A 12,499-nucleotide genomic window follows, 5' to 3' on the forward strand; every position below is an offset into this window, starting at 1 on the left:
TGGGGCAAGTATGGACACAACATTCAAGCTTGATTCAGCACTGAATTTGGATTGTAATTAAATATTTGACACAGCATAGGTTTCTGACACAGAATGAAAGAGGTCTAAGAACTTAAAAAAAATTGATTTACCTATTCAAACCATATCATTATTATTTGCTTTTATATATAAATCAGAAATAACCAATTTAAAATGGAAAATTTTAAAGAAAAAAAAGGAAAAAATAATTCCCCCCCAAATTTTTTTTGAACCCCCTTATTATTCATCACCCCCAAACTCAATCCCAGCCTTCCCTTTGTGGTATGGTACCTTGCAGTACAATTTCAGAGAGATCCATACACTTGAACACAAGTTATTGTCTGGAAACTAGAAAAATGCTTGTTTTTTGGCCCTTTTTTGGCCCCAAATTCCTAAACGTTTAGGGCAATTACCCCCAAAGTCAAACCCAGCTTTCCCTTTGTGATATGGAACCTTGCAGTACAATTTCATAAAGATCCATACACTTACACACAAGTTATTGTCCTGGAACTAGAAAAATGCTTGTTTTTTTGCCCTTTTATGGCCCCTAATTCCTAAAATTTTGAGGGAATTACCCCCAAAATCAATCCCAGCCTTTCCTTTGTTGTATGGTACCTTGCAGTACAATTTCAGAGAGATCCATACACTTGAACATAACATTGAGGTCTAAAGGGTCCAAAATTCAATTAAACTTTGTTTGATTTCATCAAAAATTGAATTATTGCGGTTCTTTGATATTCCGAATCTAACCGTGTATTTAGATTCTTAATTTTTGGTCCTGTTATTGTCTGGAAACTAGAAAAATGCTTATTTTTGGCCCCTTTTTGGCCCCTTATTCCTAAACTTTTTGGGCAATTACCCCCAATCTCAATTCCAGCTTTCCCTTTGTGATATGGAACCTTGTAGTACAATTTCATAAAGATCCATACCCTTACACATAAGTTATTGTCATGAAACTAGAAAAATGCTTGTTTTTTGCCCCTTTTTGGCCCCTTATTCCTAAAATTTGGAGGCAATTACCCCCAAAATCAATCCCAGCATTCCCTTTGTGATATGGAACCTTGTGATACAATGTCAGAGAGATCCATAGACTTACACACAAGTTATTGTCATGAAACTAGAAAAATGCTTGTTTTTTACCCCTTTTTGGCCCCTAATTCCTAAAATTTGGAGGCAATTACCCCCAAAATCAATCCCAGCATTCCCTTCGTGATATGGAACCTTGTGGTACAATGTCAGAGAGATCCATAAACTTACACACAAGTTATGTCTGGAAGTTACAAAAATGCTTATTTTTGGCCCCTTTTTGGCCCCTAATTCCTTAACTGTTGGTACCATAACCCCCAAAATCAATCCCCACCTTCCTTTTGTGGTATTGAACCTTATGGTAAAATGTCATTGCGATCCATTCACTGAAACTAAAGTTAGAGTGTGAAAACTAATGTGTCTTCGGACGATGACGACGACGACGACGCCAACGTCAAACCAATATACGACCACAAAAATTTGTTTGCGGTCGTATAAAAATGCACCATTATTAATAGCTTTCCTTGCTTATTCACAATGATGTACAAAATGTATAAATATACATGTATCATCTATGCTATTCCGATCTGAGTTTGTATTCATACATAGTCTGGTGCTGTTCCAAGTAGTCTTCTTTTTCTGTTTCTTGAGAAGTATTTGTTTTACCTGTTCAGTCACTTTAAAGTGTTACAATTAATATTTAGACGCAACACAGAATAGTGACCAAAAAGGTACTGCTATCATATGAGAGGAGCTAGAAAAAAAAAATGAAATGTACACATTATCAACATTTTTGTGGGACCATCAAGATGCGGTTTCATTGACTTTTTTGTCAATTTGTAGACAGATATTCATAGACCAAATAACAAATAAGCAACAAATTCAAAAGTAGATGAAGGATGAATTATAGAGAGAAGGGGTACCCGGGGCCCGAAACTTGACAAGGTTTGGTTTGGAACAAGTAATATGTCTGCATTAACATTAAATGTAGGTTTTAAAACATTGTAAAAGGGGGACCCAGATCGCCTATCCCTAAATCCTTTTCTGAAATTAAAGGTAACCGCATATTTCTGGGCGCAGTTGAAAAATAAATGAAATAAAATGATTTGTAATGTGATCGTTTTCATGATGAATGATGAGCAAACATAGATTATGCCGTTGGTTTTCTCGTTTGAATTGTTTTACATTGTTATTTCGGGGCCTTTTATAGCTGACTATGCAGTATGGGCTTTGCTCATTGTTGAAGGCCATAAGGTGACCTATAGTTGTTTATTTCTGTGTCATTTTGGTCTTTTTTGGAGAGTTGCCTCATTGGCAATCATACCACATCTTCTTTTTTTTATATTATAATGACAAGATAAATGTTATGTTACCCACCCAACTAAGTAAAATATATAACTTCTCGTTGAACTTCTAAAACAACGATAAATCTGCTGATTCATATCGTATCATTCAATGCTATCAGATGCTATGTGAAAAATAAAGAAATTACCTTAATGTATGCTTCCATTATATTCCGCGTTGTTATTCAGTTATGTCCAAAGCAGAACTTATGAAAGGCATGCAATAATTTATTTTCAATAGATGCATTTGAAAAAATTATTTTCGGCACTAGTAAAGCGACGTCTATGTTCATGATGTCATGTGATCATCTATATATATAAGAATATTCCATTAGAGTTGATTTATTAAAGATTGCTTTGAATCCTACTTATTGCTATTTGTCTGCAATTACTGGCCATCACAATTGCAAAGGTTCACGTAAAACTTTGACGTCATAATACAAACTATCTGACGCCACAATTGAAAAGTGATTGTAGCATGTGTAGTATGATGTCAATGGTTGAAGCGGGACAGATTCTCATGTCAGCTTGGACAGAATTCCATAAAGTGATTAGGTGTATGGTTATTATATATATGGGTACTACATGTATGTTCAGGAGGATGAATTGTAATATATATACGTAAAATACCTGTTCGGTTTTGGATTAACATCCTGGATCTGGATTTCCTTATCAACCACCATCATTGTTAATGCATCCAAGTCATAAACTAGAGCCTTTACATAGTCAGTTCGATCTGCCAATATCGCATATTACAAATACTTATACAAATACAGCCGATAGATTAAACTCAGCACCATTGTATATTGATGATTATACATATAGTATCAGCTCATTCAGATTTGAAAAGGTTAGCAAATTAGCAGCACCATCTGAAAATGGGAAATCTTGATTATCTCGAGCATGTGAATCAAAGCAAATAGTAATTATCATCACGACGAAATATACTTATGTGGTAGACTGTAGGTTTTACAGTAATTGTGTATATTTTTATATTAAGTTTATGGTATTATATTTTGTTTATTATCTGACTTATATTAATTAAAAGGTATGAGTATATTAATTACAGATTGTAATTAATTGATTAGTATATTTATATGCTTTGTTCATTTTATTTGCTTATTTGACAGTTGGACTTATTGACAGACGACATTTTCTACTGGTTTGGGTAACTTTGGTTTCACTGTATTTTACTTCAAAGGCTTTCTTTTCATGGTTCATTGGACCGCACACTTTCTTTATTTCTATTGGTTATTATGTTTTGGCGCTATATTTCTTTTGTTCTATATACTGGTTATCACTTTTGATATAATGGTGGACATAGACATATGTGTTTTGATATAATTCTAAGTTTGAGTAACATTCTTTCTTAGTGTTCTATATTCTATATACAGGTCAGTTATCTTTCTCTATTACTAATTATATGTTAATAGTCCAGATATTTATTATTTTACCTAGAATGAATGTTTAGAATGAAAGGCCGATGCGTAAATGTTGAATGCTAGATGAATGCTTTAAAATGATATAAAATAGATAAAGTACAGTAAAGTATTATCTGTTTGATTAAATGGTATAAGAGACGTTATTTTCATATTTTCATAAATAAAGTACTTTTAACCAATTTGGTAAAGAATTAATTTAATGCACACTGTATGAGAATTCGAGTGTTCCGGTACGAATGCTTTAAATACTTTTAAAGGTAAAGATATAAACGTAATAAAAGTTATGTGGTATTGATTGATTATTTTAACTAAGAGTACATATCGTAAACAGGTGGATTATTACAGTAAAACATGGATTACAATTTGTTTATTTGTTATACAGGTATATTTTAAGTAATCCTGGGAAGATGTGATTAAATTCCAATTAGATAATTCAGGAGGCCTTTGCACCTCATGCGAGGTAAGCTAAGTGTTATTTTTGTAATGTTCGTATTTTTGTTTGTTGCTATTTTATGCTTACGGCATTTATACAGCATGCAGCTTTTGCTTTTAGTTTTGTTAATTTGCTTATGTTAAAGTTTGAGTTAACCGCTTTTGTCATTTTTTCGTATATTAGACTTGTTTATATAATATGAGTCGTTAAGTGCATATGGACTAAACTTTGTCAGATACGCTCAACAATATAAGCATATTGTTTGTAAATACATGCAGAACAGATTTATTTCTACTTCTATTAGTAAAACATTTGTTTATCACATTACATGGATAGAAACCTATGTACCAGATTATTTATTTGATAAACGGTCAGAATCTTACTATTGTATTTATTTTGTAGGGTATTTATTTAGTTATTGTTATTATCCTGATTTTGTCAAGAAATAAAACGAATCCACCTCAGAAGAAAGTATTGTTTTATTAGCCCTAGAAAGTGCTATTACATAATTTGGCGCCCACGAAGAGTTATTTCTGTGACAACGTTGATATATCTACGATTGGAATTCTTGGATTGAAGAAACCGTACGGTGAAAATTGTTCGAACGCACCCGACCTAGTTATTGGCCAACGTCCGGTTCATATGAACGAAGAAAAGGTAAACAGAAATCGACATGCGATTGGAATTCTGAAATAACTTTTCTTGATTTATACTGATATTGTAAGTTGAATTAATATGTTTATATGAATTGAATTTGTGTATATTACATTACATTATATAACCGCAAGAGTAATTTGCGATAATTTTATTCTGAAACTAGAATTTGAGAGCAGATTTGTGTTGTTAAAAAAAAATTTATTGTGGTACATATGTATGCATTGAAAGTTGTATAGTACATAGACTGAAAACTTATGCATTGGATGTATAGTGGTTGTTGCTTACAGTGAGACATACTTTGTGAACTTAGGTTGATTGAATATAGGTATTTTTTTTCAGAGACTTAGATAATTTTTTTTCTCTTTGAATCTTAGTAACACAGTGACATTTGATATTGATTGTTTAACATTGATTGAAAATATTTTGACACATTTATTGTGTTTGTGAAACATTGTCACTTGAAACTGGACTTTGTTAATTGACACATACACACATACACTTTGATTTTGGATAATTGATCCTGAATTTTTTTTGTCCTCTCTCTTAGGTACATACACATAGGACTTTGTGAATTTTTTTTTTCAAAATTTATTTTACTTTTTTCATATTCACACACTGATGATAGGTACATATGTTTACTTTATGAGTTATTGCATACATGTGTGAAATGTTATGTGACTTGTTTTACTTTATGTTTATGTACATGTAGTGTCATTGTGTTTTGATTTTTGTGTACAGCATATTGTGTGTATTGGTGTTATATGTGATTTGTACTCTTAAAAACAATTTAAACTTATTTAACTAGGAACATAAAATTTACGTAAACATTTACAGAATAATAGTAGTGTTATACCGTATGTAAGGTGCATGTGCATGAAATCCTATATATAACTATTACCTGCTAATACACACATTACATCCTTTCCTTATTGCATGTAAACCTACCTCCTGTGATATACTTACTTTGATCTTTCAGTGTAGCTGTACTTTGAGTTAGTTCTTTCATAGTTTGGTAGTTTGGTACTTGAGTTGACACTAGTAGACATTGACTTAGTGACTTTACAGATTATTTAGCTTTGACACTGAGTTGAGATATTATTGTGTCCTTGATTTAGAGGTGTGAGCATAAAAGTTTCACATTTCTGGCCAACCCTTTTACAGGAAGTATACATTGCTGAGTATTTACATTGATATTTGGTGAGTATACATTGTATTGCATACTTTGCATTTGATTTTGTACTTTGTTTATTTTTTTGGGTACTGCATATTTTGATTTTACATTTATTAGTACTTACACTTATTACTGTAATCAGGTAAGTCGGATACACACATACTTACAACATGGCTACAGGAGGAGATGAGGTCATCACTCAACAACTGAAGAGTCCATCATTGGAGATAGATCCTGACATTAAGAAGATGATGGATGCATTTGCAAAGATGGGAGTCAAACCCAAGGCAGATACACCAGAGGAACTTACTGATTGGATGATGGGATTTTTGAAGATGAAAGGAAAGATAAAGGAGGAACCAGAGGCCAAAATTGATTTACAACCACCACCTTTACCATCAAAACCAGAAGAAAAAGTTACCAAGACAGTTATTAACCATCCACCGAAGATAGCATGGTTTTTTATAGGAACTGAAATCAAAGCTGGAGATGTTACATTTGAGGTATGGAGGCATGAGGTGAGAGTCCTTATGAAGCAGAACTATGACAAAGATGCCATACTCAACACCGTAAGAAGATCTTTACGTGGAGAAGCTGGAATGGTTGCCATGAGATTGGATTTAGATGCTTCAGTTCAAGAGATACTACAGAAGCTAGACAGTGTTTATGGTAGTGTGGAGAAGAAGGAGGAATTATTGGCAGAATTTTACAGCGCACGTCAAGGAACAGATGAGAGCGTTACTACCTGGAGTTGTAGACTAGAGAGCATACTTGGGAAAGCCAAAGAAAGAGGATTAGTACAACCAAAGGACATTGATGAGATGCTACGATCTATGCTTTGGACTGGACTTAGGACATCTTTAAAAGACATATCCGGCCACAAGTATGATACCATCAAGACCTTTGATACACTTAGAGTAGCCATACGCCAGATAGAGGGTGATCATTTACTGAGGGAGTCATCAACTTCATCTAAGCCACACACCAGCAAGGCAGCAACTGAAGTTAAGGAAACACCATCAGAATTTGAAGAACTCAAAGGAATGATACATCAACTGGTTAACAGGATGGACACTTATGAGGCAAACAAAATAACAGACACCTCCATGGCAACAACAACAAGAACATCAGCAACAACAATGGCAACAACATATACCACCTTGGCAACAACAACAACCATGGAATGGTCAACCACAACAACAGAGAGGTAGAGGAAAGAACTATGGACAATGACAGAACAGGAATCAGTACAACACAAGACAACAACGACAAAGGAACAACAGAGATCAGTTTACGTGTTGGAGATGTGGACAATTTGGACACAGGAAGGCAGACTGCAATGTGAGGTTAGACCACAGTAGGAAGAATTTAAACTGGCAGCAACCTATGAAGGGGGAACATCCATAGGTTTTGCAAGACAACAAGTTCCCAGAAGCAACAGAGTTAAGACGCCAGCAGGACTTTTTGGAACACCAGCTGAAACACAGATTTTTCTTAACGGAAAGGAAACATCAACACTTCTAGACACTGGCTCAACCGTTTCCACCATAAGCAACAGCTTCTTTCGGGAACATATATCAACACCTTTGAAGAACTTGGATACATTACTGGACATTGAATGCGCTGATGGTCAGCAGTTACCATATCTTGGATATACAGAGGTTGAATTGGAAATACCTGGACACAAGCAGATACACTCTTGCATACTATTGGTAGTACCAGACAGCAGATACAACCATGAAGTACCACTCTTGCTTGGGACTAACACACTTACAGCAATCATGGACACATTTGAAAAAGAACTTGGGCAAAGATTTTTGCAGAACTGTTGCCTTACTACACCATGGTACCTTACATTCCGCTGTATTCTACTACGTGAGCGAGAACTTCTGAAGAACAACAACAGATTAGGAATCATCAAGAGCGCAGAAGTCAAGAGTATCACTGTACCACCTAATTCTTACATCTCATTGACTGGATATTTGGATAAGGAGATACCATACTACCGTACTACAGCTATGACACATTCTTCTATATTGGCAAAGGACTTTAAGGATTTTGATATTGAGCCAGGACTTGTCAACTACCAACATAAACAGAACGGACCAATAACCATCAAGATATCCAATGTAACCACCAGAACCATCAACATTCCACCAAAAGCTATCATCTGTGAACTTCAACCCGTATCACTTGAATACCAACATGATGAGCCATCAGAGAAAGAGATAGTTAACATCATGGATCAGATAGAGTTTACCAAGAGCAACTTAACAGATGATCAGTATGACCAAGGATTTCAACTTGTTACTTCATATTTGGACCTATTTTCGAAGAAAGACGATGATGTTGGCCATACAGATATTGTGCAGCACCGCATAGACCTGATAGATGACAAACCCTTTAAACAGAGATATAGGAGTATACCACCTTCAGCCTACGACGAAGTTAGAGCTCACCTTCGACAGTTACTTGATGCTGGGATTATCAGGCCATCACACAGTCCATTTGCATCCAACGTGGTCTTGGTGAGGAAGAAAGACAACAGCCTGAGACTATGTGTTGATTACCGTCAGCTTAATAACATCAGCAAAAAGGATAGTTACAGCTTGCCGAGAATCGAGAAGCTTCTAGATTGTCTTGGAGGGAGTACGTTCTTTAGTACCATGGACATGAAGTCTGGTTATTATCAGGTAGGTATATATGAGCCACACAAGGAACGCACAGCATTCACCGTTGGACCATTAGGCTTCTACGAGTATAACAGGATGCCTTTCGGACTTACCAACAGTCCAGCCACCTATCAACGATTGATGGAGATTTGCTTAGCAGAGTATCACCTTAGGATCTGCTGCGTATTCATAGATGACATCATTTTATTTGGCAAGACATATGAGGAACATCTACACAACCTGGAACTAGTATTAGAGCGGATACGACAAGCACATCTGAAGTTAGCACCGAAGAAGTGTTCATTCTTCAAGAGGAAGGTAAAGTTTGTCGGCCACATTGTTTCTGAATCTGGAGTAGAGATCGATCCTGCAAAGACCGATAAAGTCACCACATGGCCAACTCCTACATCACCAGAGGATGTACGACGATTCCTGGGATTCGTTGGGTATTATCACCGTTTTATACGGAACTTCAGCCAGATCAGCAGACCACTGACAGATCTCATGCCCACACCTACTGGGAAGAAGAAAGGCAAAGGAAAACCGAAACCGCAGAAAGATTGGCATTGGGGAGATGATCAAGATAGAGCATTTACCATCTTGAAACAATACCTTACTTCAGCTCCTATTCTTGGATATGCAGACAGCACCCTTCCGTATGAGCTACATACTGATGCTTCCGGAACCGGTTTAGGAGCAGTCCTTTACCAGGAACAACATGGACAGAAAAGAGTTATCAGCTATGCCAGCAGGGGACTCACCAAGTCAGAGAAGAGCTACCCGCCACATAAGCTAGAGTTTCTTGCCTTGAAGTGGGCCGTAGTGGACAAGTTCAGGGACTACTTGTATGGAACCAGATTTTCCGTCCTTACTGACAACAACCCGATGACGTATGTACTAACTACAGCAGAGTTAGATGCCACGGGACATCGATGGTTAGCTGGTTTAGCAGCATTTGATTTCACCATACAGTACCGGCCAGGGAAAAACAACGGGGACGCTGATGCGTTGAGTCGACTACCCATCACCATGGAGTCTGTGAAAACTATATGCCAGTCCGTCAGCTCATCAACTTATGCTGAATGTCTACCCATGACATCCGATGTTATTGCAGGAGAGGACATATCAACTGGAACATCAACATCGGATATCATTGATTGGAAGAAAGTACAGACTCAAGATGTTATGGTGAAAAACTGGATAGATATGGTGAAGAAAGAACAGAAACCAGAAAAAGGGGATAGCATACTGAAACGACAGTACCACCACCTCAAGATCATCGAGGGAATACTGTATCGTGAAGTAAAGGCCGATGATGGTATGAAACAACAACTGGTTTTGCCTGCACCACATGTTAGCACCGTACTACAGGCTTTACACACAGACATGGGTCACCCAGGAAAGGACAGGACTTTGTCACTACTGAGAGACCGGTTTTACTGGCCTGGTATGGCCAAGGATGTGGAAGAGTACATTGCGCACTGTGGACGATGCACCAGGAGGAAGGTATTACCCAACCATAGAGCACCACTTGTTAGTATCGAGACTACTTCACCTCTGCAACTGGTATGTATGGATTACCTGACACTGGAACCATCTAAAGGAAGACTGCAACACATCCTTGTGATCACTGACCACTTCACCAGATTCGCACAAGCTATTCCTACCAGAAACCAGACGGCAAGAACAACAGCCAAGGCATTCCTGAACCACTACATTGTTCATTACTGGATACCTGAAAGGATACACTCAGACCAGGGAGCGAATTTCGAGTCCAAAGTCATTAAGGAACTCTGTAACCTGACAGGAATGAAGAAGACTCGCACTACTAGCTACCATCCGCAGGGTAATGGTATGTGCGAGAGGTTTAACCGCACACTACTTGGAATGCTAGGAACACTAGAGCCACAGCAAAAGAGGAACTGGAAAGCCTACGTTGGACCACTCGGTCATGCATACAACTGCATCAGACATGATTCCACCGGCTACTCACCATTCTATTTGATGTTCGGCCGCAACCCAAGACTTCCAGTGGACATTGCATTTGGCTTGAGGAAAGATGCCACAGGATCCAACTACATCAAGGACCTGAAACAGAGACTAGACCACGCCTACACAGTTGCTTCAGAAGCCTCCAAGAAGTCTCAACTTAGACAGAAAAAAGGTTATGACACCAGAGTCCGTGGAGCTACAATACAGAAAGGCGACCGTGTTCTGGTCAAGATAGTGGCATTTGGAGAAGGAAAACACAAGCTAGCAGACAAGTGGGAGCATGACCCTTACACCGTACTTGCTCAGCCTAATGCGGATATACCAGTGTATACTGTACAGAAGGAAAATGGCGAGGGAAGGAAAAGAAACCTACATAGGAATCTCTTACTACCCATCGGATATCTGACAGACACTGAGCCACCAGTACAGAGAGAAAGACCCGTACCAAAACCGAGATTGAGGAAGAAGCAACCCACACCTGTCACACCTATTAGACCGGAGAGCCAAGTGGAAATTTCAGATGAATCGTCTGATGAGGAACCATTTGAGCTTGTAATAGTGGAGCATGATGCTAGCAGTGACACTACCATCACTGAGGAACAGCACGATGACTCTACTGTGATCGATACACCTGAGGATTCTGATTCTGTAGGGGACGCCCATTCCCAGGAAGCGACAGACACCGAAGCAGAAGGGACAGAATCGGAGTCGGTTATTAGAAGCGCTTCGACAGTCAGTAATGAAGATAGTCAGCAGGAGGATAGTCCTGATGAAGCTTCTACAGCATCTTCACCTGAACCAGTTAGACGGTCTACTAGAGATAGACAACAACCAGCCTGGATGAGATCTGGAACATTCGACTTATCCAAGTCAGTTGGTACACCAGTTAGTGACAGTGAGTGGTACAAGAAGGTCCAGTTCATTACATCGTTAGCTGGAACACATCTATTCCGGGATTTACAGTCAGAAGCAGCGAAGACCATACTCGACATTGTCAAGACACCGTCAGCCAAGAAATGACGAGACGTCATTTTACAGTTGGGGGAGTATGTGGTAGACTGTAGGTTTTACAGTAATTGTGTATATTTTTATATTAAGTTTATGGTATTATAATTTGTTTATTATCTGACTTATATTAATTAAAAGGTATGAGTATATTAATTACAGATTGTAATTAATTGATTAGTATATTTATATGCTTTGTTCATTTTATTTGCTTATTTGACAGTTGGACTTATTGACAGACGACATTTTCTACTGGTTTGGGTAACTTTGGTTTCACTGTATTTTACTTCAAAGGCTTTCTTTTCATGGTTCATTGGACCGCACACTTTCTTTATTTCTATTGGTTATTATGTTTTGGCGCTATATTTCTTTTGTTCTATATACTGGTTATCACTTTTGATATAATGGTGGACATAGACATATGTGTTTGATATAATTCTAAGTTTGAGTAACATTCTTTCTTAGTGTTCTATATTCTATATACAGGTCAGTTATCTTTCTCTATTACTAATTATATGTTAATAGTCCAGATATTTATTATTTTACCTAGAATGAATGTTTAGAATGAAAGGCCGATGCGTAAATGTTGAATGCGAGATGAATGCTTTAAAATGATATAAAATAGATAAAGTACAGTAAAGTATTATCTGTTTGATTAAATGGTATAAGAGACGTTATTTTCATATTTTCATAAATAAAGTACTTTTAACTAATTTGGTAAAGAATTAATTTAATACACA

General features: G+C 37.1%; 1 protein-coding gene across 1 annotated transcript; it reads left to right on the forward strand.

Moving 5' to 3' along the window:
- Positions 1 to 10,739: 10,739 nt before the first annotated feature.
- LOC127725992 (uncharacterized) lies at positions 10,740 to 11,774 on the forward strand. The gene has a single exon (XM_052233291.1). The coding sequence runs from the start codon at positions 10,767 to 10,769 to the stop codon at positions 11,772 to 11,774; it is 1,008 nt and encodes a 335-aa protein (XP_052089251.1). The 5' UTR covers positions 10,740 to 10,766.
- The last annotated feature ends 725 nt before the right edge of the window (positions 11,775 to 12,499 follow it).

The sequence above is a fragment of the Mytilus californianus genome, unplaced genomic scaffold (genome assembly GCF_021869535.1).
Source record: "Mytilus californianus isolate M0D057914Y unplaced genomic scaffold, xbMytCali1.0.p SCAF_15, whole genome shotgun sequence".
In the NCBI taxonomy this organism is placed as follows: domain Eukaryota; kingdom Metazoa; phylum Mollusca; class Bivalvia; order Mytilida; family Mytilidae; genus Mytilus; species Mytilus californianus.